General features: G+C 64.2%; 1 protein-coding gene across 2 annotated transcripts; it reads left to right on the plus strand.

Annotated features, from left to right (window-relative positions):
- The first annotated feature begins 503 nt into the window (after window positions 1-503).
- Window positions 504-26,857, plus strand: MARK2 (microtubule affinity regulating kinase 2). Of its 2 annotated transcripts, XM_074531025.1 has the most exons (19): window positions 504-967; window positions 6,078-6,251; window positions 9,114-9,167; window positions 9,278-9,326; window positions 9,448-9,513; window positions 10,870-10,940; window positions 11,077-11,133; window positions 12,698-12,934; window positions 13,519-13,638; window positions 14,076-14,175; window positions 14,260-14,372; window positions 17,015-17,141; window positions 18,938-19,167; window positions 19,966-20,063; window positions 21,340-21,624; window positions 22,945-22,971; window positions 23,778-23,822; window positions 24,784-25,196; window positions 25,245-26,857. In XM_074531025.1, the coding sequence occupies exons 1-18, from the start codon at window positions 911-913 to the stop codon at window positions 25,193-25,195; spliced, it is 2,322 nt and encodes a 773-aa protein (XP_074387126.1). In that variant the 5' UTR covers window positions 504-910; the 3' UTR covers window position 25,196; window positions 25,245-26,857. The 2 variants fall into 2 exon arrangements, with proteins under 2 accessions (XP_074387126.1, XP_074387127.1); XM_074531026.1 differs by lacking the exon at window positions 22,945-22,971 and having other exon boundaries at window positions 506-967.
- Window positions 26,858-27,026: the final 169 nt, after the last annotated feature.

Below are 27,026 nucleotides of genomic sequence, written 5' to 3' on the forward strand. Positions count from 1 at the left end.
CCAGCACCGCCCGTGGGTGCCCCGAGCGATGGGAGACCCCTGGAAGCCCCTCCCCCATCCAGGCCCCGCCCCTTTGGTCCAGAGGGGGCGTGGCTAGGCAAGGATACGCCCTTCTGAAGCTGGCCACGCCCCCTCCCAGTCCTACCAGTACAAACAAGGAGTGCCCTTCACCCCAAAATCGGGGAGGACCCAGGGGTCCCGCAAAGCCCCCCAAAATCGGGGAGGGTCCAGGTATCCAGAAGAGCCCCCCAAATTGGGGGAGGGTCCTGCGGTCCGAGCCGCCCCCCGCCCCATCCTGGGGTCCCCATCAGGGCTGGGGAGGGGGATTCGGCTCCGCTCGGGTGTTTCCGTCACGGGCGGAAGCGCCCGAAGGCTGCCGAGAGGTGTTCGGTTATTTCCGCATATACTCGGGTGTTTCGGCTACACTCGGCTATTTCGGCTCCACTCGGAGTCGCGGCGGCGCGGGCGGCGCTCGGCTCTTCCCGCGGCGCTCGGCGGAAAGTACCGAAGGAATCTTCGTGTAACTCCGTGGCGGAGGCGGAAACGCTCGAAGTCTGTGACGGCCGCCAGCCGAACCTGTCCGGGAAGAGCCGAAGCGGCGCGGGGAGGCGTGTCGGGTGTTTCCGGCGCGGCGGCGGAAATGGCCGAGGGCCGGCGGCGGCCGCCATGTTGGGAGCCGCGGGGCGCTGAGGCGGCGGCGGCGGCGTGAGGAGGCGGCGGCGGCGGCCGGGCCGGGCCGGGCGGACCCCGCCCGCTCCCCCTGCTCCTCTCCCGGCCCCCCAAATGCCGCTGGCCTGGCCCCCCCCCGCCCCCTGAGCTCCCCCGCTTCCCCTTCCCCCTCCCCGCACACCGCCTGCCGCGGCTTCCCCCTATCGCGATAGTCGCCGGCGGCGCGGGGGGGGGGGCCGCCATGTCGAGCAGCGGTCGCAGCCCTTTGCCGACCGTCAACGAGAGGGACGCGGAACAGGTGAGGGAGGGACGGCGGCGATCGGGTGGGGATGGAGGGGGAGCCGCTTCCAGCGTGAGGGGAGAGGGGCGGCCGAGGGGGAAAAGAGGAATTTTGTGAGGGGAAGAGGCGACTGAGGGAGCCTGGGGGATTTTTGTGAGGGGAAAAGGGGGATCTGAGGGAGGAGAAAGGGCTTGAGGGGATCGTGAGCCGGTTTGTAAGGGGAAAAGGGGAGTTCGGGGTGGGTTTGTGAGGGGGAAAAGGAGCTCTGAGGGGCTCGGGGGCTGATTCGTGAGGGGAAAGGGGGGATACGAGAGGGTGAAAAGGACGATTGGGGGGTCCTGGTCCCGTCCATGCGGAAAAAATGGGAGCTGAGTGGGTCTGAGGCGTTTGTGTGAGGGGAAAAGGGTCTTAGAGGGGCCTGAGTAATTTTGTGAGGTAAAAAGGGTGTTTGGAGGGGGACCTGGGCTGGTTTTTGAGGGGAAAAAGGGGAATCTGAGAGGGAAAAGGGGGTAACAGAGTCTGGGGTTGTTCTGTGAGGGGAACCGGGGGTTCCGTGCCCGGTTTGTGACAGCAAAGGGGATCCTGGGCCGCCCTGAGAGCACTAAAAAGGGTCTGGGGTCTGTTTGTGAGGGGGAAGCGAGGCCTGAAAGGGATTTGAGAGATTTTGTGAGGTAAAAAAGAGTGTTTGACGGGAACCTGGCTGGGTTTTTGAGCGTAAAAAGGGATCTGAGAGGGAAAATAATGGAGTGTAAAGGGGTCTTGGGACATTTTTGGGAGTGGAAAAGGAGATCCTGGGGTGGTTTATGTGGAGAAAGGAGGAGATTTGGGGGGTTCTGGATCCCTCTGTGAAGGAAAAGAGGGACTGAAGGGGTTTGGGATTGTTCTGTGAGGGAATTGGGGGCCTCGGGGCCCCTCTGTGAGGGGCAAAAGGGGGGCCCGAGGGTCTCCCAATTCCTCTCTTCCCCCTCCATGAGGGACCCCAGGATCTCCCATAGCCCAAAGCCTCCTGTGGGTTGGGGGGTCCTGAGCCATGGCCCCCTTTAGGGCCAGGTTTGGTGTGGGGAGAGTGCTCTGGGATGATCCCCTCCCCAAATTTTGGGGTCCCGTTTTGGGGTTCCCTTTGGGGCAGCAGTGAGGGTTTGTGTGCACAACCCCAGATTTTGGGGTCCCATTTCGGGCTCCCCTGCACCAGTGGGGGTTTGTGTGCACAAGCCCAGATTTTGGGGTCCCATTTCAGGGTTCCCTTTAGGCCCAGTAGTGGGGATTTGTGTGCACAACCCCAGATTTTGGGGTTCCCTGCATCAGTGGGGGTTTGTGTGCACAACCCCAAATTTAGGGGTCCCATTTTGGGGTTCCCTGCACCAGCGAGGGTTTGTGTGCACAACCCCACATTTAGGGTGAGGGGCTCAAGCCTTGCACCCCACATGTAGAGGGGCAAGCAGGGGGGTGCCAGCCCCCCCCCCATTGAACCCCCAGGCTCTGGGATCCGCTATGGGGTGACAAGTTTGGGGTGTCATTGTGTCCCCCCTAAGCTGCATGGCTGCACGCTCGGGGCTGTGGGGGCGTCAGCCCACCCCCTTCCCCTTCCCCACCCCCTTCCCTTCCCTTCCCCCAAACCGGGGGGGCTGTGGGGGCGGCGGCAGCGCTGCCTCGGGCTGGGGGCCCTTCCCGGGGTTTGGGGGGGCTCTGAGGGGTGAACCCCCCCCCAAATTCCTCCTGTTCTGACCCTTGTGAGCGGGGAGCAGCCCCATCCAGGGTGGGAATTTGGGGCTCACCCCCCCTGTTGTGTGTCTGGGGTGTGAGGAGGTTTCCTTTGGGGGGGTTCCCCATTTGGGGGGGCCCTGAGGGGTGAACCCCCCCAATTCCTCCTGTTCTGACCCCTGTGAGCAGGAAACAGCCCCCCCCCCCCCCCCCCCCAGTGTTTGGAATTTGGGGTTCACCCCCCGTTTGTCTGGGGTGTGAGGGGGTTTCCTTTGGGGGGGTTCCCCATTTTGGGGTGAATTTGGGGGTTTTTGGGGTCTCTCTCTGCCCCCAGCTCCCGTCGTTGCCGGCAGACCCCGCTGCTGGCTCAGCCCTTTTGGGGAGCACCCGGGGGGCTCCTCAGCCCCCCCAGCTGTGTGACACCCCCATTCTGGGGGGACATTTTGGGGAGTTTTTCCCCGTGGTGTGACCGTGGAGCCCCCAGAGCCGGGCAGTGACCCCAGCGGGCACGTGGGGGCACAGTGTCAGTGTCGGTGTCCCCAAAGCCAGGACAAGGCGGTGCCAGCCGTGCCGTGCCCGTGCCCGTGGCACCGAGCCCCCTCCCCTCGTTCTGGGTGCTTTCCCTTTTATTTCTCCGCTGTTATGTAACGCCAGAGGAAAATTATTCCTGGCTGGGAGATTTGGGGAGGGGGCGGCAGCGCCGCGCGGGGGGGGCCGCGCATCCCCCCCAGCCCCGCAGCCGAAATCGGGGGGTCCTTCCCTGCCCCCCAACAGCCCCCAGTCCTCCCTCACACCCAGCCCGAGCTGCTGGGCTTGGAGAGAAAAAAATATCTTCAAAAATGCCTAAATTTGGCTGACATTTGAGCGGCGCCGCACGAACCGGCGCTGGCTGCCACCGCCGAGCCAAACCGGGGTCCTGGGGACACCGGGGCTGCTCCCAGTGCCACCAGTGGACACCAGTTTGGGGCTGGGGACACCAGGGCTGCTCCCAGTGCCACCTGTGGGCACCAGTTTGGTGCTGGGATCCCAGTGACACCCCAGGGACCACTCCCAGTGCCACCAGTGGGCACCAGTTTGGGGCTGGGGTCACTGGGGCTGCTCCCAGTGCCACCAGTGGGCACCAATTAGTGCTGGGGACACCTCAGGGCTGCTCCCAGTGCCACCTGTGGGCACCAGTTTGGGGCTGGTGGCATCGGCACCTCCCAGCACTGGGATCCTCACACCTGCCTGGTGACATCATGGCAGCTCTGGTGACATCACTGCTGGGCCAGTGACATCACTGCTGCTGTGGTGACATCGTGCCAGTTGTGGTGACGTCACTGCTGGGGTGGTGACGTCAGTGCAGCTGTAGTGATGTCAGTGCTGGGGCAGTGACATCATGGCAGCCACAGTAACATCATGGCGGCTCTGGTGACATCACGGCTGGGCTGGTGATGTCACTGCTGGGCCTGGTGACATCACCACAGCCGCGGTGCCATCCCTGCAGCCTCAGCACTGACACTGGTGCCACCATTGCGGTGGCCATTCCAATGGGAATTCCAATAGGAATTTCAGTGGCCGTTCCAATGGGAATTCCAATGGGAATTTCAGTGGCCGTTCCAATGGGAATTCCAATGGGAATTTCAGTGGCCGTTCCAATGGGAATTCCGGTGGCCGTGTGGCCATTCCAGTGGCAATTCCAATGGGGATTCAGTGGCCACCCCAGTGTCCATCCCGGTGCCCATTCCCCGTTCCCATCCTCCTGGCCCCGTCCCCACCTCCACCTCAATGTCCACCCCAATGTCCACCCCAATGTCCACCCCAATGTCCATCCCGGTGCCCGATCCCCGTTCCCATCCTCCTGGCCCTGTCCCCACCTCCACCCCAATGTCCACCCCAATGTCCATCCCAATGTCCATCCCGTTGCCCATTCCCCGTTCCCATCCTCCTGGCCCTGTCCCAATGTCCATCCCGGTGCCCATCCCGGTGCTCGTTCCCCGTTCCCACCCTCCCGGCCCCGTCCCCACCGGGCCAGCCCCCCCGTCCCTCCCTGCCCGGTTTCCCGTTCCCGCCCCGTTGCTCCCCGCCCCGCCGCTCCAGGTGTTCCCCGGCCCCACCCGCGCTGTCCCGCTGCGGCCTCAGCCCCAACCGGTCGGGCCGGTCCCCGCTCGCTCCTTCCCTCCCTCCCTCCCGGCGCTCCGCCGTGCCCAGGGTGAGTCCCCTCTCGTGGGGCGGTCGGGCGGGCTGGGGAAACTGAGGCACGAGGGGGGCGGCCGGTACCGAGCGGCGCCACCGGGAGGGAGCACCGCGGCCTCCCCAGTGCCCCGTTCCCCCAGCACGGTGCCGCGTTTGCCGCGGGTTTTGGCCATCAGAGGAAATACCGGAATACCCCGGGGAGGGGGTTCGGGGGGTTCTGGTGCCGCGGCCCCGCCCGGGCTTTGGGGGGGCTCCGGTGTCGGTGCCGCCTCAGAGGAGCCCGAGCGAATCCCGGCAGCGCGGCCAGATGGCTCCGCACGCTCCCGCCCCGTTGCCACGGCAGTTTTTTGGCAGGAATTCCCGTTTTTCCTTCACTTTTCCCACAGCAGCACCGCGCTGGGCTTTGGGGGGAGGGGGGGAAGCTCCGGTTTGTGTCCCGTCCCCCCCCCACCCCACCGGGCCCCAAAGCGGCGCCTTCTCGCCCCAAATCTCGGGGTTCGGTTGCGCCATCGCCGGCGCCTCCCCCGTGGCTTCCGCCGGCGGTTTCCTTCCCACGGAGGGGGAGCGGGGGCGCCCCGGCTGTGCCCCCACGCAAACCGACCCGGACGGGGTTCGGGGGGGGGCCCCGCGTCCCCCCGGGCTGGCACCGGGCACGGGGGGGGGGTTGGCTCGGGCTCCCGCCCGCTCACGCGCTCCCGTTATCTCCGGTGTCACCGGAGCGCTGACAGCCCCGGCCAGGGCGGCTCGCTCGCTGTCCCCGCCAAGGGAACACCCCCAAAGTGTCCCCGAGGCCCGGGTGAGCTTCGGGGGGCCCCGCGCCGCCTTTCGGGGTGCGGGAAAAGGGAATTCGTGCCCGATTTGATTTTGCCTTGGGCTGGGTGTGAGCTCTGTGCAGGGGTTTGGGGTGAAATCGGGGGGTTTGAGCACTCCGGGAGAGGAGCGAGGCGGGGTGGCCGCGTCCCCTGGCGGGCAGGGGTGACACGGGTGACACGGGTGACACACACGGCGCTGTCCCCTCGCCACCCTGGCGGCCCAGCCCGAAACCGCCGCGCTTGCGTCAGGTATCGGGGGCGGCTCCCGGCCGGGCCGGGCCGGGCGCGGCTCCGCCGCTCCGGACTTCGCTCCCGGCTCCTCCCGGGGCCCGCCGGGATCCCGGGGCGCCGCTGCCCGGCCCCGGCTGATCGCTCGTCCCCTCGCTGTCCCCTCGCTGTCCCCTCGCTGTCCCCTCGCTGTCCCCTCGCTGTCCCCGCAGCCCGGCGCCGTGGAGGGCAAGGGCGGCGGCAAGGCCAGCATGCTGCGGGGCCGCAACGCGGGCACGGCCGCCGAGGAGCAGCCCCACATCGGCAACTACCGGCTGCTCAAAACCATCGGCAAGGGCAACTTCGCCAAGGTCAAGCTGGCCCGGCACGTCCTCACCGGCAAGGAGGTGAGTGGGGCCCTGCTCCTGCCCGGGGACAGCGCTGGGGGTGGCACTGCGGGGACAGGGACACGGTGGGGCTGTGGGGACACCGTGTGGGGTTGGGTAAACGTGGGTGACACCGTGTGGGGATGGGGCAAACGTGGGTGACACCGTGTGTGGAGAAGGGATCAGCCCATGGGTGACACCGTGGGTGGGGATGGGACAAACATGGGTGACACCGTGTGTGGGGATGGGATAAACATGGGTGCCACCGTGTGGGGATGGGGCAAACATGGGTGACACCGTGGGTGGGGATGGGGCAAACGTGGGTGACACCGTGTGTGGGGATGGGACAAACATGGGTGACACCGTGTGTGGGGATGGGACAGACATGGGTGACACCGTGTGTGGGGATGGGATAAACATGGGTGCCACCACAGTGTGGGGATGGGATCAGCCCATGGGTGACACCGTGGTGCAGGGACAGGATGGGCCCTTGGGTGACACTGTGGCACAGGGACAGGCTGTGTCCTGTGGGTGACACCGTGTGTGGGGACAGGATGGGCCTGTGGGTGATACCATGACACAGGGGCAGGGTGGGCCCATGGGTGGCACAGGGACAGGCTGTGTCCTGTGGGTGACACCGTGGTGTGGGGATGGGATCAGCCCATGGGTGACACCGTGGTGCAGGGACAGGATCAGCCCATGGGTGACACCGTGGTGCAGGGACAGGATGGGCCCTTGGGTGACACAGGGACAGGCTGTGTCCTGTGGGTGTCACCACAGTGTGGGGACAGTTCTGGGTCCTGGTCCTTGCCCCAGCAGTGCCACCACAGTGTGGGGACAGTTCCTGTTGTCACGGTGCCACCCTGCTGCGGGCACAGCTTTGTGTCCTGGTCCTTGCCCTGGGAGTGCCACCGTGGCCCAGGGGTGGCTTCCTGTCCCCAGCCGTGAGTGCCACCGCGGTGTGGGGACAGCTCTGGGCTCCTGCGGGTGGCACCACAGGGACAGGCTGGTGTCCCCGTCCCATGGGTGGCACCACAGGGACAGGCTGGTGTCCCCGTCCCATGGGTGGCACCACAGGGACAGGCTGGTGTCCCCGTCCCATGGGTGGCACCACAGGGACAGGCCTGGTGTCCCCGTCCCATGGGTGTCACCACAGGCCTGGTGTCCCCGTCCCATGGGTGGCACCACAGGGACAGGCCTGGTGTCCCTGTCCCATGGGTGGCACCACAGGCCTGCTGTCCCTGTCCCATGGGTGGCACCACAGGCCTGCTGTCCCTGTCCCATGGGTGTCACCACAGGGACAGGCTGGTGTCCCTGTCCCATGGGTGTCACCACAGGGACAGGCTGGTGTCCCTGTCCCATGGGTGGCACCACAGGGACAGGCCTGGTGTCCCCGTCCCATGGGTGGCACCACAGGCCTGGTGTCCCCTGTCCCATGGGTGGCACCACAGGGACAGGCTGGTGTCCCTGTCCCATGGGTGGCACCACAGGGACAGGCCTGCTGTCCCTGTCCCATGGGTGGCACCACAGGGACAGGCCTGCTGTCCCTGTCCCATGGGTGTCACCACAGGCTGGTGTCCCCGTCCCATGGGTGTCACTACAGGGACAGGCCTGCTGTCCGTGTCCCATGGGTGTCACCACAGGCCTGGTGTCCCTGTCCCATGGGTGTCACCACAGGCCTGCTGTCCCTGTCCCATGGGTGGCACCACAGGGACAGGCTGCTGTCCCTGTCCCATGGGTGGCACCACAGGCCTGCTGTCCCTGTCCCATGGATGGCACCACAGGGACAGGCTGGTGGCACCACAGGGACAGGCCTGCTGTCCCCGTCCCATGGGTGGCACCACAGGCCTGCTGTCCCTGTCCCATGGGTGGCACCACAGGCCTGCTGTCCCCGTCCCATGGGTGTCACCACAGGGACAGGCTGCTGTCCCCGTCCCATGGGTGGCACCACACGGACAGGCCTGCTGTCCCTGTCCCATGGGTGGCACCACAGGGACAGGCCTGGTGTCCCCGTCCCATGGGTGGCACCACACGGACAGGCCTGCTGTCCCCGTCCCATGGGTGGCACCACACGGACAGGCCTGGTGTCCCCGTCCCATGGGTGGCACCACACGGACAGGCCTGGTGTCCCCGTCCCATGGGTGGCACCACAGGCCTGCTGTCCCTGTCCCATGGGTGTCACCACAGGCCTGCTGTCCCTGTCCCATGGGTGGCACCGTGCTGTGGGGACAGCTCTGGTCCCTGCCCTGGGAGTGCCACCTGGCACAGGAAGGAGCTTCCTGGTGCTCAGCTGGGACTGTCACCGTGCTGTGGGGACACTTCTGGGTCCTGGTCCTTGTCCTGTGACTGTCACCGTGCTGTGGGGACAGTTGTTGTCCTGTGGGTGTCACCGTGCTCTGGGGACACTTCTGGGTCCTGGTCCTTGTCCTGTGGGTGTCACCGGGGTGTGGGGACACTTCTGGGTCCTGTTCTGTGCCCCAGGAGTGCCACCATGGCACAGGGATGGTGCCAAGCTCTTGGTCCTCATCCCATGAGTGCCACCAGGGTGTGGGGACAGTCCTGTCCCCTTCCCTCTGAGTCTGGCAGTGCCACCAGGGTGTGGGGACAGCCCTGGGGACGGTCCTGTCCCCTTCTCTCTCATGCCATGAGTGCCACCACATTTTGGGGACAGCCCTGGGGACGGTCCTGTCACCTTGTCTGTGAGTCTGGCAGTGCCACCAGGGTGTGGGGACAGCCCTGTCACCTTCCCTCTCACTCTGGCAGTGCCACCACGGTGTGGGGACAGCCCTGGGGACGGTCCTGTCCCCTTCTCTCTCATGCCATGAGTGCCACCACGTTTTGGGGACATCCCTGGGACCCCCTGACCCCGCTGTCCCCCCACAGGTGGCCGTGAAAATCATTGACAAGACGCAGCTGAACTCGTCCAGCCTGCAGAAGGTGAGGGGCTGTCACCTCGGGGACAGGGTGACAGCCGAGTTTGGGGTGACAAAGGGGGGATTGTCCCCTCTGACACCCCCACAACCCCCCTGTCCCCGTCCCTGTCCCAGCTCTTCAGGGAAGTGCGGATCATGAAGGTCCTGAACCACCCCAACATAGGTGAGACCCCCAAAACCCCCTCAGATGCACCCCAACCCTTTTGGGGGGGGGTCCCTCACCCCTTTGGGGGTGTCCCCCACTTTTTGGGGAGGGGTCTCCAACCCCCCTGCCCCCCTTGCAGTGAAGCTCTTTGAGGTGATCGAGACGGAGAAGACGCTGTACCTGGTCATGGAGTACGCCAGCGGGGGTGAGTGGGGGGTTTGGGGGATTTGGGGGGGTCCTGGGGGGTTTGGGGGGGTCTGGGGGGGTCACAGATATTGGGGGCCAACCTTGGGGTGCCCCTCAGCCCCACCCTGTGCCCCCCAGGTGAGGCGTTCCATTACCTGCCGTGGATTTGGGGATGTTTTGGGATATTTTGGGGGGATATTTTGGGATATTTTGTGGGAATGTTTGGGGTGATGTTTTGGGGGATGTTTTGGGATATTTTTGGGGTTTTTTTGGGGTGTCCTGACCCAGGTGTGTCCCCACAGGTGAGGTGTTTGCTTACCTGGATTTGGGGATATTTTGGGATATTTTTGGGGTTTTTCTGGGGTGTCTTGACCCAGGTGAGGTGTTCCATTACCTGCCGTGGATTTGGGGATGTTTTTGGGATATTTTGGGATATTTTGGGATATTTTCTGGGAATGTTTAGGATTGTATTTTGTGAATGTTTTGGGGTTATTTTTTAGGGAATATTTGGGATGATATTTTGGGAGTGTTTTTGGGGTATTTTGGGGAATGTTTTGGGGTATTTTGGGGAATGTTTTGGGGTATTTTGGGGAATGTTTTGGGGTATTTTGGGGAATGTTTTGGAGTATTTTGGGGAATGTTTTGGGGTATTTTGTGGGATGTTTTAGGATTTTTTTGGGGTGTCTTGACCCAGGTGAGGTGTTCCATTACCTGGTGTGGATTTGGGGATGTTTTGGGATATATTCTGGGAATATTTGGGGTGATATTTTGTGAATGTTTTGGGGTATTTTTAGGGGATATTTTGGGATATTTTTGGGATTTTTTTGGGGTATCTTGACCCAGGTGAGGTGTTCCATTACCTGGTGTGAATTTGGGGATGTTTTGGGATATATTCTGGGAATATTTGGGATGATATTTTGTGAATGTTTGGGGATATTTTGGGATATTTTTGGGGTGTCCTGACCCAGGTGTGTCCCCCCCCAGGTGAGTTACCTGGATTTGGGGATATTTTTGGGGGATATTTTGGGATATTTTCTGGGAATGTTTGGGATGATATTTTGGGGATATTTTGGATATTTTGGGGTGTCCTGACCCAGGTGTGTCCCCCCAGGTGAGGTGTTCGATTACCTGGATTTGGGGATATTTTGGGATATTTTCTGGGAATGTTTGGGGTGATATTTTGGGGATATTTTGGGATATTTTGGGGTGTCCTGACCCAGGTGTGTCCCCCCCCAGGTGAGTTACCTGGATTTGGGGATATTTTTGGGGGATGTTTTGGGATATTTTCTGGGAATATTTGGGATGATATTTTGTGAATGTTTGGGGATATTTTGGGATATTTTGGGGTGTCCTGACCCAGGTGTGTCCCCCCCAGGTGAGGTGTTCGATTACCTGGTGGCCCACGGGCGCATGAAGGAGAAGGAGGCGCGGGCCAAGTTCCGACAGGTCTGGGGGGGGGTGAAGCCCTTGGAGCCCCCCCAAAAGGGTTGGGGACCCCCCCCCGGTGTCCCCAATGGGGCTGGGGGTGTCCCTGTGCCCCCCAACCCGGGCTGGGCCCCCCTGACACCCCCCTGTCCTGCAGATAGTGTCGGCCGTGCAGTACTGCCACCAGAAATTCATCGTGCACCGGGACCTCAAGGTGAGCAGTCCCCACTGGGACCCCCGAAATGGCATCTGGGACCCCCAAAACATCACCCTGACAGACCTGGGACCCCTGAAATGGCACCCTGGGACCCCCGAAACGGCATCGGGGACCCCCGAAACAGCCCTGGGACCCCCGAAATGGCATCTGGGACCCCCAGAACAGCCCTGGAACCCCCGAAATGGCACCCTGGGACCCCCAAAACGGCATCTGGGACCCCGGAAACAGCCCTGGGACCCCCAAAACAGCCCTAGGACCCCCAAAACAGCACCCTGACAGACCTGGGACCCCCAACACAGCCCTGGGACCCCTGAAACGGCACCTGGGACCCCCAAAACAGCACCCTGACAGCCCTGGGACCCCCTAAACGGCATCTGGGACCCCCAAAACAGCACCCTGGGACCCCCGAAACGGCATCTGGGACCCCCAAAACAGCCCTGAGACCCCCAAAACAGCCCTAGGACCCCCAAAACGGCATCTGGGACCCCCAAAACAGCCCTGGGACCCCCAGAACAGCCCTGGGACCCCCAAAATGGCACCCTGACAGCCCTGGGACCCCCAAAACAGCCCTGGGACCCCCAAAACAGCCCTGGGACCCCCGAAATGGCACCCTAGGACCCCCAGAACAGCCCTGGGACCCACAAAACAGCACCCTGGGACCCCCAAAACAGCACCCTGACAGCCCTGGGACCCCCAAAACAGCACCCTGACAGCCCTGGGACCCCCAGAGTGACAACCAGACACCCCTGGGAGCTCTGGGGAGATACCAGAACCCCCCGACCCATCCCTGAACCCCCCATGAGGACCCCAAAACCACCCATGGGGACCTCAAACCAGCCGAGAACCAACACTCAAGTCCCATCCCAGTGTCCCCAGCAATGTCCCCATGTCCCCACTGTCCCCAGGTCGAGAACCTGCTGCTGGACACCAGCATGAGCATCAAGATTCCATCCCAATGTCCCCATTCCTGTGACCATGTCCCCATTGGTGTCCCCAGGCCGAGAACCTGCTGCTGGACACCAACACCCAGATCCCATCCCAGTGTCCCCATCTCAGTGTCCCCATTCCCATGACATTGTCCCCATTGGTGTCCCCAGGCCGAGAACCTGCTGCTGGACACTCAGATCCCATCCCAGTGTCCCTGTCCCAATGTCCCCATTCCTGTGACCATGTCCCTGCCCCTGATGGTGTCCCCATGTCCCTGATGGTGTCCCCATGTCCCCATTGGTGTCCCCATTCCTGTGACCATGTCCCTGTCCCTGATGGTGTCCCCAAATGTCCCCAGGCCGAGAACCTGCTGCTGGACGCCGACATAAACATCAAGATCCCATCCCAATGTCCCCATTGCTGTGACAATGTCCCCATTGGTGTCCCCAGGCCGAGAACCTGCTGCTGGACGCCGACATAAACATCAAGATCCCATCCCAGTGTCCCCATTCCTGTGACAGTGTCCCTGTCCCTGATGACGTCCCCATGTCCCTGATGGTGTCCCAATGTCCCCATTCCTGTGACAATGTCCCTGTCCCTGACGATGTCCCCATGTCCCCATCGGTGTCCCCAGGCCGAGAACCTGCTGCTGGACGCCGACATGAACATCAAGATCGCCGATTTCGGCTTCAGCAACGAGTTCACGTTCGGGAACAAGCTGGACACGTTCTGCGGCTCGCCGCCCTACGCGGCGCCCGAGCTCTTCCAGGGCAAGAAGTACGACGGGCCCGAGGTGGACGTGTGGAGCCTGGGGGTCATCCTGTACACGCTGGTCAGCGGCTCGCTGCCCTTCGACGGCCAGAACCTCAAGGTGGGCACGCGCTTTGGGGTCACCATGGGGGTTTGGGGTCCCTGTTGGTGGTTTTGGGGTTCCTATGGGTGGTTTTGGGGTCTCCATGATGGTTGGGTGGTGACCATGGGTGGTTTTGGGGTCACCATGGGTGGTTTGAGGTCACTGTGGGTGGTTCTGGGGTCTCCATGATGGTTGGGTGGTGACCATGGGTGGTTTTGGGGTCCCCATTGGTGGTTTTGGGGTTCTCAGGGGTGTTTTTGGGGTTCCCACGGTGGTTTTGGGGTTCCCATGGGTGGTTTTGGGGTGGTTTTGGTCTTCCCATTGATGGTTTTGGGGTTCCAATGGGTGGTTTTTGGGGTCTCCACGGTGTTTTGGGGGTGGTTTTGGGGTTCCTATGGTGTTTTTTGGGGTGTTTTTGGGGTTCCCATGGTGTTTGGGGGTGTTTTCAGGGTGCCCACGGTGGTTTTGGGGTGTTTTTGGGGTGCCCACGGTGTTTTTGGGGTGTTTTTGGGGTTCCCACGGTGTTTGGGGGTGGTTTTGGGGTTCCCATGGTGGTTTTGGGGTGATTTTTGGGGTGCCCACGGTGTTTGGGGTGCCCCCAGGAGCTGCGGGAGCGCGTGCTGCGGGGCAAGTACCGCATCCCGTTCTACATGAGCACCGACTGCGAGAACCTGCTCAAGAAATTCCTGATCCTCAACCCCACCAAGAGGGGCACCCTGGAGGTGAGGGGACCCCAGCTGGGCCTGGGACCTTCTGGGGACCCCAACATTGTCCTGGGACCCCCAACGTCGGCCTGGGACCCCCAACATCGCCCTGGGACCTTCTGGGGACCCCCAACATCGCCCTGGGACCCCCAACATTGTCCTGGGACCCCCAATGGCACCCCAGGATTGTCCGGGGACCCCAACTTCATCCTGGGACCCCCAATGGCACCCCAGGATCTTCTGGGGATCCCCAGCATCATCCTGGGACCCCCAACTTCATCCTGGGACCCCCAGTGTGGTTCTGGGAACATCTGAGACCCCCTAGAGCACCCCAAGCCCCCTGGGGACCCCAGAGTGTCCCCAAAGTGTCCCCAGAGTGTCCCCAGAGTGTCCCCAAAGTGTCCCCAGAGTGTCCCCACAGTGTCCCCAGAGGTGACCCGGCCCCCTGTCCCCAGCAAATCATGAAGGACCGCTGGATGAACGTGGGCCACGAGGACGACGAGCTGAAGCCCTACATGGAGCCCGTGCCTGACTACAAGGACCCCCGCAGGACAGGTGGGACCCCCGGGCACCCTGGGGACACCCTGGGGACACCCCGGTGTCCCTGGCACCCCCCCTGAGGGCGCTGGCACCCCCCAGAGCTGATGGTGTCCATGGGCTACACCCGCGAGGAGATCCAGGAGTCGCTGGTGGGGCAGAAGTACAACGAGGTGATGGCGACCTACCTGCTGCTGGACCACAGGAGCTCCGAGGTGGGGACACTGGGGACATTGGGGACACTTTGGGGAGATTGGGGACACTCTGGGGATGGCAGGGACATAAGGGGACACACTGGGGATGGCAGGGACATAAGGGGACACAGGGGGATGGCAGAGGTACAACGAGGTGATGGCCACGTACCTGCTGCTGGACCACAGGAGCTCTGAGGTGGGGACACTGGAGACACTTTGGGGACATTGGGGACACTCTGGGGATGGCAGGGACACAGGGGGATGGCAGGGACATAAGGGGACACACTGGGGGGATGGCAGGGACACCAGGGAATGGCAGAGGTACAACGAGGTGATGGTGACGTACCTGCTGCTGGACCACAAGAGCTCCGAGGTGGGGACACTGGGGACACTTTGGGGACATTGGGGACACTCTGGGGACATTGGGGGGATGGCAGGGACACCAGGGAATGGCAGAGGTACAACGAGGTGATGGCCACGTACCTGCTGCTGGACCACAGGAGCTCCGAGGTGGGGACACTGGGGACACTTTGGGGACATTGGGGACACTCTGGGGACATTGGGGGGATGGCAGGGACACCAGGGAATGGCAGAGGTACAACGAGGTGATGGCCACGTACCTGCTGCTGGACCACAGGAGCTCCGAGGTGGGGACACTGAGGGGTGGCAGGGACACTGGGGACATTGGGGACATTGGGGACACTTTGGGGACATTGGGGCGATGGCAGGGACATGGGGGGACACTCTGGGGATGGCAGGGACACCAGGGAATGGCAGAGGTACAACGAGGTGATGGCCACGGACCTGCTGCTGGACCACAGGAGCTCCGAGGTGGGGACACACTGGGGACATTGGGGACACTTTGGGGACATTGGGAACACACTGGGGACATTGGGGACACTCTGGGGACATTGGGGGGATGGCAGGGACACAGGGGGATGGCAGGAGTACAACGAGGTGATGGCGACCTACCTGCTGCTGGACCACAGGAGCTCCGAGGTGGGGACACTTGGGACACTGGGGACACTGAGGGGTGGCAGGGACACTGGGGACACACTGGGGACATTGGGGACACTCTGGGGATGGCAGGGACACGGGGGGACACAGAGGAATGGCAGGAGTACAACGAGGTGATGGTGACCTACCTGCTGCTGGACCACAGGAGCTCCGAGGTGGGGACACTTGGGACACTGGGGACACTGAGGGGTGGCAGGGACACTGGGGACACACTGGGGACATTGGGGACACTCTGGGGATGGCAGGGACACGGGGGGACACAGAGGAATGGCAGGAGTACAACGAGGTGATGGTGACCTACCTGCTGCTGGACCACAGGAGCTCCGAGGTGGGGACACTGGGGACACTTTTAGGACATTGGGGACACACTGGGGACACATTGGGGACACTGGGGATGGCAGGGACATAAGGGGGATGGCAGGGACACTGGGGGACAACAGGGACACTGCAGGGGACAGGGGGACCACAGGGAGGGAGTGTGGAGAGCACGAGGGGCCAATGAGAACATGGGGACACTGGGTGGGACAGGGTGACACTGGGAGGGTCATTGAGATGAACAGGGGACATGGGGACACTGAGGGGACACGGTGACAAGGACACATTGTGATGGTGAGGGGACACGGGGACACTGAGGTGACACAGGGACACAGGAGCAGGGAGGGACAGGGACAAGGGACACTGAGAGGGTGTGATGGGGACACGGGGACAGCGTTCCCTGCATGCCCTGTCCCCCGTGAGCCTGTCCCCGTGCTGTCCCCATGCTGTCCCCAGCTGTGCCATGGTGGTGGCACGTCCCTGCCCCTGCCTGGTGGCTGTCCCTGTGTCCTGCCATGTCCCCAGTGTCCCCATACATGTCCCCAATGTCCCCAGCTGGACAGCAGCCTGTCCTTGAAGCCCCGCATGTCCCAGTGTCCCCATACGTGTCCCCAATGTCCCCATACATGTCCCCAATGTCCCCATATGTGTCCCAATGTCCCCAATGTCCCAATGTCCCCATGTGTCCCCATGTCCCCATACATGTCCCCAATGTCCCCATGTCCCCATGTCCCCAATGTCCCCAGCTCGATGACAGCCTGGCCCTCAAGCCCCGCGTGTCCCAGTGTCCCCATACATGTCCCCAATGTCCCCATACATGTCCCCAATGTCCCCATATGTGTCCCAATGTCCCCAATGTCCCAATGTCCCCATGTGTCCCCAATGTCCCCTGTCCCCAGCTTGATGACAGCCTGTCCCTCAAGCCCCGTGTGTCGCAGTGTCCCCATACATGTCCCAGTGTCCCCATACATGTCCCCAATGTCCCCAATGTCCCCATGTGTCCCCAATGTCCCCAGCTCGATGACAGCCTGGCCCTGAAGCCCCGCGTGGCCCCGTGTCCCTGTACATGTCCCCAATGTCCCCATACATGTCCCCATACATGTCCCCGTACATGTCCCCAATGTCCCCAATGTCCCCAATGTCCCCAATGTCCCCAGCTCGATGACAGCCTGTCCCTCAAGCCCCGCGTGGCCCCGTGTCCCTGTACATATCCCAATGTCCCCAATGTCCCAATGTCCCCATACATGTCCCAGTGTCCCCATACATGTCCCCAATGTCCCCAATGTCCCCATGCATGTCCCCAATGTCCCCAATGTCCCCAATGTCCCCAGCTCGATGACAGCCTGTCTCTCAAGCCCCGCGTGGCCCCGGAGGTCGCCAACAGCTCGGGCCCCTCCCCCGCGCACAAGGTGCAGCGCAGCGTGTCAGCCAACCCGAAACGGAGAGTGAGCGACCAGGGTGAGACCCCAGACCCAAATAACGGGATAGGGACCCGAAACGGAGAGTGAGCGACCAGGGTGAGACCCCAGACCCAATTAACGGGATAGGGACCCCAAACGGAGAGTGAGCGACCAGGGTGAGACCCCAGACCCAAATAACGGGGTAGGGACCCCAAACGGAGAGTGAGCGACCAGGGTGAGACCCCAGACCCAAATAACGGGATAGGGACCCCAAACGGAGAGTGAGCGACCAGGGTGAGACCCCAGACCCAAATAACGGGATAGGGACCCGAAACGGAGAGTGAGCGACCAGGGTGAGACCCCAGACCCAATTAACGGGATAGGGACCCCAAACGGAGAGTGAGCGACCAGGGTGAGACCCCAGACCCAAATAACGGGGTAGGGACCCCAAACGGAGAGTGAGCGACCAGGGTGAGACCCCAGACCCAAATAACGGGATAGGGACCCCAAAAATGGGGACACAGGGACCCCTGAATGGGCTCAGAAACCCCAAACGGAGAGTGAGCGACCAGGGTGAGACCCCAGACCCAAATAACGGGATAGGGACCCCAAACGGAGAGTGAGCGACCAGGGTGAGACCCCAGACCCAAATAACGGGGTAGGGACCCCAAACGGAGAGTGAGCGACCAGGGTGAGACCCCAGACCCAAATAACGGGATAGGGACCCGAAACGGAGAGTGAGCGACCAGGGTGAGACCCCAGACCCAATTAACGGGATAGGGACCCCAAACGGAGAGTGAGCGACCAGGGTGAGACCCCAGACCCAAATAACGGGGTAGGGACCCCAAACGGAGAGTGAGCGACCAGGGTGAGACCCCAGACCCAAATAACGGGATAGGGACCCCAAAAATGGGGACACAGGGACCCCTGAATGGGCTCAGAAACCCCAAACGGAGAGTGAGCGACCAGGGTGAGACCCCAGACCCAAATAACGGGATAGGGACCCCAAACGGAGAGTGAGCGACCAGGGTGAGACCCCAGACCCAAATAACGGGGTAGGGACCCCAAACGGAGAGTGAGCGACCAGGGTGAGACCCCAGACCCAAATAACGGGATAGGGACCCCAAACGGAGAGTGAGCGACCAGGGTGAGACCCCAGACCCAAATAACGGGGTAGGGACCCCAAACGGAGAGTGAGCGACCAGGGTGAGACCCCAGACCCAAATAACGGGACAGGGACCCCAAACGGAGAGTGAGCGACCAGGGTGAGACCCCAGACCCAAATGGGGACATGAGGGGGGTCTGGAGCTGTGGGTGGGTGCCTCCCTCCGGACCCTCAGGGGGCCGTTTTGGGGCCGTTTTGGGGCTGTTTTGGGTCCATTTTGGGGGCGGTTTTTGGGGTGGTTTGGGGCCGGTTTTGGGCTGGTTTCAGGTGGATTTGAGGGCAGTTTTGGGGTTGGTTTTGGGGTCGCTTTTGGGGCGGTTTGGGGGCAGTTTTGGGGCACTTTTGGGGCGGTTTTGGGGCACTTTTGGGGCGGTTTTGGGGCAGTTTTGGGATGGTTTGGGGGCAGTTTTGGGGCACTTTTGGGCCGGTTTTGGGTCCATTTTGGGGGCGGTTTTGGGGCGGTTTTTGGGGTGGTTTGGGGCCGGTTTTGGGCTGGTTTCAGGTGGTTTTGAGGGCAGTTTTGGGGCTGCTTTTGGGGTGGTTTGGGGCCGGTTTGGGGCTGGTTTCAGGTGGTTTTGGGGCGGTTTTGGGGCCGTTCCGTGTGACCGCACCCCCAGTGATCAGCGCGTGAAGGGAGTGGGGGTCTCCCCGTGGGACCCCCGCCCTGAGCGCCCCTCCCTCCCCCCCAGCCGGGCTCTCCATCCCCACCTCGGCCTCGTACTCGAAGAAAACGCAGGCGGCCAACGCCGAGAACAAGCGGGGAGGAGGAGGAGGAGGAGCGGGAGGAGGAGGAGGAGGAGGAGCCGGGGAGGAAGAGGGCGGCGGGGGCGGGGGGCGCCGCGCGGGCAGCACGGCCAAGGTGCCCCCGAGCCCCCTGCCCGGCCTGGAGCGCTCCAAGGGCACCCCCTCCCCATCCACGGTCAGTGCCGGACGGGGGGCGGGCAGGGGGGGGACCCCAAAACCTGGGACACCCCCCTAAATTTGGGGAGGGGGGCACCAAAACCTGGAACCCCCCTGGATTTTGTGGGGGGGCCCCAAACCTGGGACCCCCCCTAAATCCCCCTAAATTTGGGGAGGGGGGCACCAACACCTGGAACCCCCCTGGGTTTGGGGAGGGGGCACCAACACCTGGAACCCCCCTGGATTTGGAGGAGGGGGGGGACTGGAGACCCCTGGATTTGGGGAGGGAACCTGGAACCCCCCTGGATTTTGTGGGGGGACCCCAAACCTGGGACCCCCCCCTAAATTTGGGGTGGGGGGTCCCCAACACCTGGAACCCCCCTGGATTTTGTGGGGGGGGTCCCCAACACCTGGAACCCCCTGGATTTGGGGGAGGCGGGGACTGGAGACCCCTGGATTTGGGGAGGGGGTCCCCAACACCTGGAACCCCCCTGAATTTGGGGAGGGGGTCCCCCACACTTGGACCCCCTGGATTTGGAGGAGGGGGGAACTGGAACCCCTGGATTTGGGGAGGGGTTCCCCAACACCTGGAACCCCCCTGGATTTGGGGAGGGGGGTCCCCAACACCTGGACCCCCCCCAGATTTGCCCTCAGCCCCTGCAGGGGTGCCGATGGGGGGGGGTGTCCATCCCCGGGGGTGGGTCTGGGGTCTCTGGGTGCCCCGTTCCCGCTCCCCCGGTCCCGTGGGTGCTGTTTGGGGGTTCGGGGACCCCCGTGCCCCCCCCCAGCCCCCCATTTCCGTGCCCCCTCCCCACAGAACAGCGTCCTGTCCACGGGCACCACGCGCAGCCGCAACTCCCCCCTGCTGGAGCGCGCCAGCCTGGGCCAGAGCTCGCTGCAGAACGGCAAGGACAGGTGGGGACCCCTCCCCAGGGACCCCCGGCCTGCCCCCCAACATGGGGGGGGGTCCCAGGGGGAGTGGGGTGGAGATGGGGGGGGTGGGTGATGCCCCCCAGACCCACATTGCTGCGTTCACTGGGGGCTGGGGAGGGTCCCAGATTCACATGGGGGGCTCTGGGGGGGTCCCTGAGGGCAGCAATGTTCCCCATTTTAGGGTCTGGGGGTGTCTCTGGGTATCAGGGGGGCTCTGGGGGGTACTGGGGTGGAGATGGGGGGTGGGTGATGCCCCCCAGCCCCACATTGCTGCGTTCAGTGGGGGCTGGGGAGGGTCCCAGATTCACACAGGGGGGTTTGGGGGGGCTCTTGGGGGTCCCAGAGACAGCAATGTCCCCCATTAAGGGGTCTGGGGGTGTCCCTGGGTGTCAGGGGGGTTCTCAGGGCTGTCCCCCACCCCATGCCCCCCATCCAGGGGGGTTTGCCTGGGTCTTTGGGGGGGTCTGGGAGTGTTCCTGGGGGCAGCAGTGTCCCCATTCAGGGGTCTGGGGGTGTCCCTGGGTGCCATTGGGGGGGCTCAGGGGCTGCAGCGTCCCCCATTCGGGGCTCTGGGGGTCTCATGGGGGTCCCAGGGCTGTCCCAGGGTGTTGGGGGTCTCAGGGGCTGCAGCGTCCCCCATTCAGGGGTCTGGGGGTGCCCCTGGGTGCCATTGGGGGGTCCCAGGGACAGCAGTGTCCCCCATTCAGGGCTCTGGGGGTCTCAGGGGGGTCCCAGGGCTCTGGGGGTGTCGGGGGTCTCAGGGGGGCTCAGGGGCTGCAGTGCCCCCATTTGGGGCTCTGGGGGTCTCAGGGGGGTCCCAGGGCTCTGGGGGTGTCGGGGGTCTCAGGGGCTGCAGCGTCCCCCATTTGGGGGTCTGGGGGTGTCGGGGGGGTCTCAGGGCTCTGGGGGTCTCAGGGGGGTCCCAGGGCTGTCCCAGGGTGTTGGGGGTCCCGGGGACAGCAGTGTCCCCCATTCAGGGGTTTGGGGGTGTCGGGGGTCTCGGGGGGGTCCCAGGGCTGCAGTGCCCCCATTCGGGGCTCTGGGGGTGTCGGGGGGGTCCCAGGGCTCTGGGGGTGTCGGGGGTCTCAGGGGGGCTTAGGGACAGCAGTGCCCCCATTCAGGGCTCTGGGGGTCTCAGGGGGGTCCCAGGGCTCTGGGGGTCTCGGGGTTCCCAGGGGCTGCAGTGCCCCCATTCGGGGCTCTGGGGGTCTCGGGGGGGTCCCAGGCTGCCCCTCACCCCCCGTCTGTGCCCCCCCAGCGCTGCCCCCCCCCGGGTCCCGGCCGCCTCCCCCTCCGCTCACAACGTCAGCCAGGGCGGGGGTCCCGCCGAGCGGCCCAGCTTCCCGCGGGGGGTCTCGAGCCGCAGCACCTTCCACGCGGGGCAGCTGCGGGCGCCCCGGGACCCCCGGGACCCCCGGGACCCGCTGGGCTACGCGCTGCCCCCCGGGCTGCCCCCGCCCGCCTCGCCCTCGGGCGCCAGCCAGGGCCGGCGCGCGCCCTCGGCCAGCCTGTTCAGCAAGTTCACCTCCAAGTTCGTGCGCAGGTGAGCGCCCGGGCTGGGCCTGGCACCCATGGGTGCCATGGGGTCCCACTGTGCCCTGGTGTCACCTCAGTGTCACCCATGGGTGCCATGGGGTCCCTCTGTGCCCTGGTGTCACCTCAGTGTCACCCGTGTGTGCCCTGGGCTGGCCCCGTGTTACCCGTGTGTGCCCCGGGCTCTCACTGTCCCTGGTGTCACCCATGGGTGCCATGGGGTCCCACTGTCCCCTGGTGTCACCTCAGTGTCACCCGTGTGTGCCCCAGGCTCCCACTGTCCCTTGGTGTCACCCATGGGTGCCTGGGCTCCCTCTGTCCCCCGGTGTCACCTCAGTGTCACCCATGGGTGCCCTGGGCTCTCACTGTCCCCTGGTATCACCTCAGTGTCACCCATGGGTGCCTGGGCTCCCACTGTCCCCTGGTGTCACTTCAGTGTCACCCGTGTGTGCCCCGGGCTCCCACTGTCCCCTGGTGTCACCCATGGGTGCCCCGGACTCCCACTGTCCCTGGTGTCACCCATGGGTGCCCTGGGCTCCCTCTGTCCCTGGTGTCACCCATGGGTGCCCTGGGCTCCCACTGTCCCTGGTGTCACCCATGGGTGCCCTGGGCTCCCACTGTCCCTGGTGTCACCCATGGGTGCCCTGGGCTCCCACTGTCCCTGGTGTCACCCGTGTGTCCTCCCCGGTGTGCTCTGGGCTCTCACTGTCCCCTCCTGTGTCCCTCAGTGTCCCCTCAGTGTCCCCTCGGTGTCCCCCCGCTGTGCCCTTTGTGGTTTGTTCCCCTCTGTGTGTCCCCCTCGGTGTCCCCCCCTCAGTGTCCCCCCCTCGGTGTCCCCCCCTCGGTGTCACCTCCAGGGCTTTTCTGTCCCCTCTCAGGGCTCCTCGGTGTCCCCTCAGGTCCCTTCTGTGTCCCCTCAGGTGTCCCCTCGGTGCTCTCAGGGTTCCTCTGTTCTGCTCCTCCCTCTGTGTCCTCTCCTGTCCCCTCAGGGACCCCCCCATGGCCCTCAATGTCCTTGGATGTCCCTTTGGGGACCCCCCATGTCCCCCCCATGTCCCTCCTGTCCCTTTGGGGACCCCCCATGGCCCTCCTGTCCCTGAATTGGGGACCCCCAATGTCCCTCCTGTCCCTTTGCCCCCCCCCATGTCCCCCCTGTCCCCGGGTTGGGGGTGTTGGTGCTGCTTCCCCCCCCCTTTCCCCCCCCCCGTCCCCTCCCGGGGGTCTCTGGGGGTTTGGGGGGGGGGGTCTCTGGGGGGGGAGGGGGTGGCTCTGTCCCCGCCCCCTCCCCTCCCCCCCCCAACGCCCCCTTCTCTTCTGTTTGTCTTTGTAGAAATCTGTCTTTCAGGTTTGCCAGAAGGTAGGGCAGCGCCGGGCCCCGCATGGCACCCCAAAACACACCCAGGGACCCCCAGAGACCCCCAGAAACACCCCAAAACACCCCAGAGACCCCCTAAACACCCCAAAACACCCAGAGACCCCCAGAAACACCCCCAGAGACCCCCAAAAACACCCAGGGACCCCCAGAAACACCCCAAAAACACACCCAGGGACCCCCAAAAACACCCAGGGACCCCCAAAAACACACAGGGACCCCCAAAAACACCCCAGAAACACCCAGGGACCCCCAAAAACACCCAGGGACCCCCAAAAATACCCAGGGACCCCCCAAAAACACCCAGGGACCCCCAGAAACACCCCAGAGACCCCCAGAAACACCCCAAAACACCCAGGGACCCCCAAAAACACCCCAAAACACCCAGGGACCCCCAAAAACACCCAGGGACCCCCAAAAACACCCAGGGACCCCTAAACACCCCCAGAGACCCCCAAAAACACCCCCAAAACCCCCCCAGAGATCCCCAAAATCCCCTTAAAACCCCCCCAGAATCCCCCAGGGTACCCCAAAACACCCCAGAGCCCCAAAACCCCCCCAGATGCCCCAGAAAATCCCCCCAGAGCCCCCCAAACTCCCCCCGGCCCCTCCCCAGAGCTGCACGGCCCCGCATGGCGCCCCCTCCCCGTCCGTCCGTCCGTCCGTCCGTCTGTCCGTGTGTCCCCCCCGTGTGTCCGTGTGTCCCCCCCGGGGGTGGGGGAGGGGATGGGGGAGGGGCTGTGCCCCCCCCCCCCCAACGCTGAGCTGGGCCCCCCCTTTTGTCTCCCGAGGAACCCCCACGAGCCCGAGAGCAAGGAGAGGGTGGAGACCCTCAGGTGAGTGGGGACACCTGGGGACACCTGGGGACACCTTGGGGACATCCCTGGGATCCTGGGGACACCTTGGGGACACCCTGGGGACATCCTGGGGACACCTTGGGAACATCCCTGGGGACACCTGGGGATACCTTGGGGACACTTTGAGGATACCCTGGGCTCACCCTGGGGTCCCTGTGACGCCCTTGGTGACCCCATTTGTCCCCCCAGACCCGCGGTGGACCCCAACAAGGACCCCCCATTTTTCCCCCCTAACCGCATGTTATTCCCCCAGACCCACAGTGGGCCCCAACAAGGACCCCCCCTAACCCCCATTTTTCCCCCCTAACCCCGTTTGTCCCCCCCAGACCCACGGTGGGCCCTAACAAGGACCCCCAGGACCCCTCTAACCCCCATTCTTCCCCCCCAGACCCACGGTGGACCCCCCTAACCCCCATTTTTCCCCTCTAACCCCCCATTTTACCCCCCAGACCCGCGGTGGGCCCCAACAAGGGCCCCCAGGACCCCTCTAACCCCCCATTTGTCCCCCCCAGACCCGCGGTGGGCCCCGACAGGGACCCCCCCTAACCCCCATTTTTCCCCTCTAACCCCCCGTTTTCCCCCCCAGACCCGCGGTGGGCCCCGACAAGGACCCCCAGGACCCCCCAGAACCCCCATTTGTCCCCCCGTTTTTCCCCCAGACCCGCGGTGGGCCCCGACAGGGACCCCCCCTAACCCCCATTCTTCCCCTCTAACCCCCCATTCTTCCCCCCCAGACCCACAGTGGGCCCTGACAAGGACCCCTCTAACCCCCATTTTTCCCCTCTAACCCCATTTGTCCCCCCCAGACCCACGGTGGGCCCTAACAAGGACCCCCAGGACCCCTCTAACCCCCCATTTTTCCTCCCAGACCCGTGGTGGGCCCCAACAAATACCCCCTGACCCCCCATTTTTTCCCCCTAACCCTGTTTGTCCCCCTCAGACCCGCAGTGGGCCCCGACAAGGACCCCCGCGACGCCGGGCGCGACGCCAAGCCGCGCTCGCTGCGCTTCACGTGGAGCATGAAGACGACGAGCTCGCTGGAGCCCGGGGAGATGCTGCGCGAGATCCGCAAGGTGCTGGACGCCAACAGCTGCCGCTGCGAGCCCCAGGAGCGCTTCGTGCTGCTCTGCGCCCACGGCGCGCCCGGCCACGACTCCTTCGTGCAGTGGGATGAGGTGTGCAAGCTGCCCCGGCTCTCGCTCAAACGGCGTCCGCTTCAAGCGCATCGCCGGCACCTCCATGGCCTTCAAGAACATCGCCTCCAAGGTGGCCAACGAGCTCAAGCTCTGAGCCACGGCGGGGACGGCTGGGGCGGCCGCCGAGCTCCGGGGACACGGACATGGACACGGTGACCTGGGAGCGGCCATGGAGCTCCAGGGACACGGACATGGACACGGTGACCCGGGAGTGGCCGTGGAGCTCCGGGGACACGGACACAGGGACCCAGGAGTGGCCGTGGAGCTCCGGGGACACGGACACGGTGACCCAGGAGTGCCTCCAAGGTGGCCGTGGAGCTCAGACTCTGAGCCACACGTGTGTGCTGGGGACATGGGGTGGCCATGGAGCTCTGGGGACATGGACATGGATACCCAGGAGTGGCTCCAAGGTGGCCATGGAGCTCCATGGACATGGACACGGATACCCAGGAGTGGCCATGGAGCTCTGGGGACACGGACATGGACACGGTGACCTGGGAGTGCCTCCAAGGTGGCCACGGAGCTCAAGCTCTGAGCAACGGATGGGACAGTGGAGTCACCTGGGGACAGCTGAGGTGGCCACGGAGCTCTGGGGACACGGACATGGAGATCCAGGAGTGGCCACCAAGCTGCGGCTCTTGGGGACACGGCCACGGCCACCTTGGAGCTCTGGCTCCTGGGGACACCTCAGGGCTGTCACTCCTGGGGACACGGCCACGGCCACCTCGGGGCTGCGGCTTCTGGGGACACGGCCACGGTGACCTGGCTGTGGTGACCTGGCTGTGGTGACCTGGGAGTGCCTCTGGGGTGGCCACGGAGCCACGGACACGGTGGGGACACCCATGGGGGGACACGGGGGCACCAGGATGGACCTGGGGGCTCCAGGATGGACCTCGAGCCTGTCCAGGCCTTGGTGGGCACGTCCTGGATGGAGCCAGGAGCTCCTGGGGTGGACCTGGATGGACCTGGGATGGACCCAGGAGCCCTGGATGGAGCTGCTGTGGGGTCCAGGAACAGCCTGGATGGACCTGGAATGTCCTGGATGGACCTGGGATGTCCTGGATGGACCTGGGACCTCCAGACGGATCTGGGGAACTCGGGGCTGAACCTGGGAGCTCCCGGGGTCACCTGGCTGGACCTTGTGGGTGTCCAGGTGACCATGGGGACACCTGGATGGAGCCGAGACCACCTGGGGACACCCGGGGCCATGCTGTGGCGTCATGGGGACATCCTGGGACCCCTTGGGGACATCCTGGGACCCCTTGGGGACAGGGCCAGGGTTTCATTCATGGGGACATCCTGGGACCCCTTGGGGACATCCTGGTGGCACCTTCTGGGGAGGCTCATTGGGGACAGGAGAGGTGGCCCAGGGACATCCCGGGGGGCTTTGGGGACACCCCGGGGGCTCAGGGCACGCGTGGGGACATCCTGGGGGTCCCTGAGCCTTACGGGGGACACGGGGACACTCCGGGGGTGGCCTTAGGGGGGGTGGGGGTGTCCCCTCCCCCCTGCCGGTGTCCCCCTGCCCCTCCCCCACCCCCCCTTGGGGACAGAGCTGTCCTTGCCCCTCCCCCCAGGGCTGACCCCGCCCCCCAGGGCTGGCCCTCCCCCCGCACTCAGGAAGGCCCCGGTATGGGTGGGGGAGGGGCGGGGCCGGGGGTGGGGCCTCCCTTCCCCTCCCCCCATTTCTGTCCTGCTGTAGCCCCGCCCCGGGCACCGCCCCTGGGCGCGGGGACACTCCGGGGGGAGGGGCCAAGCCCAGGCCACGCCCCCTCTGCGTTGGATTTTCCAGGTCTGATTAAAAACTTTCCAGAAAGATCCGCAGGCTCCGAGTGGTGCTGGGGAGCCGGGAGTATGGAACAGGGATCCCAGTATGGAACAGAGATCCCGGTAAAAACCAGTGATCCCAGTATGGAACAATGATTCCAGTATGGAACGAGATCCCGGTAAAAAACCAGTGATCCCAGTAAAAACCAGTGATCCAGTA

This window comes from Zonotrichia albicollis, chromosome 34 (assembly GCF_047830755.1).
Source record: "Zonotrichia albicollis isolate bZonAlb1 chromosome 34, bZonAlb1.hap1, whole genome shotgun sequence".
Taxonomy (NCBI): domain Eukaryota; kingdom Metazoa; phylum Chordata; class Aves; order Passeriformes; family Passerellidae; genus Zonotrichia; species Zonotrichia albicollis.

Coding starts and splice junctions, on each gene's coding strand:
- MARK2 (XM_074531025.1), top strand. CDS start 911: ATGTCGAGCAGCGGTCGCAGCCCTTTGCCGACCGTCAACGAGAGGGAC. Junction 17,142..18,937: donor ACGGAGAGTGAGCGACCAGG/GTGAGACCCCAG, acceptor CCTCCCCCCCAG/CCGGGCTCTCCATCCCCACC. Junction 20,064..21,339: donor CTGCAGAACGGCAAGGACAG/GTGGGGACCCCT, acceptor GTGCCCCCCCAG/CGCTGCCCCCCCCCGGGTCC.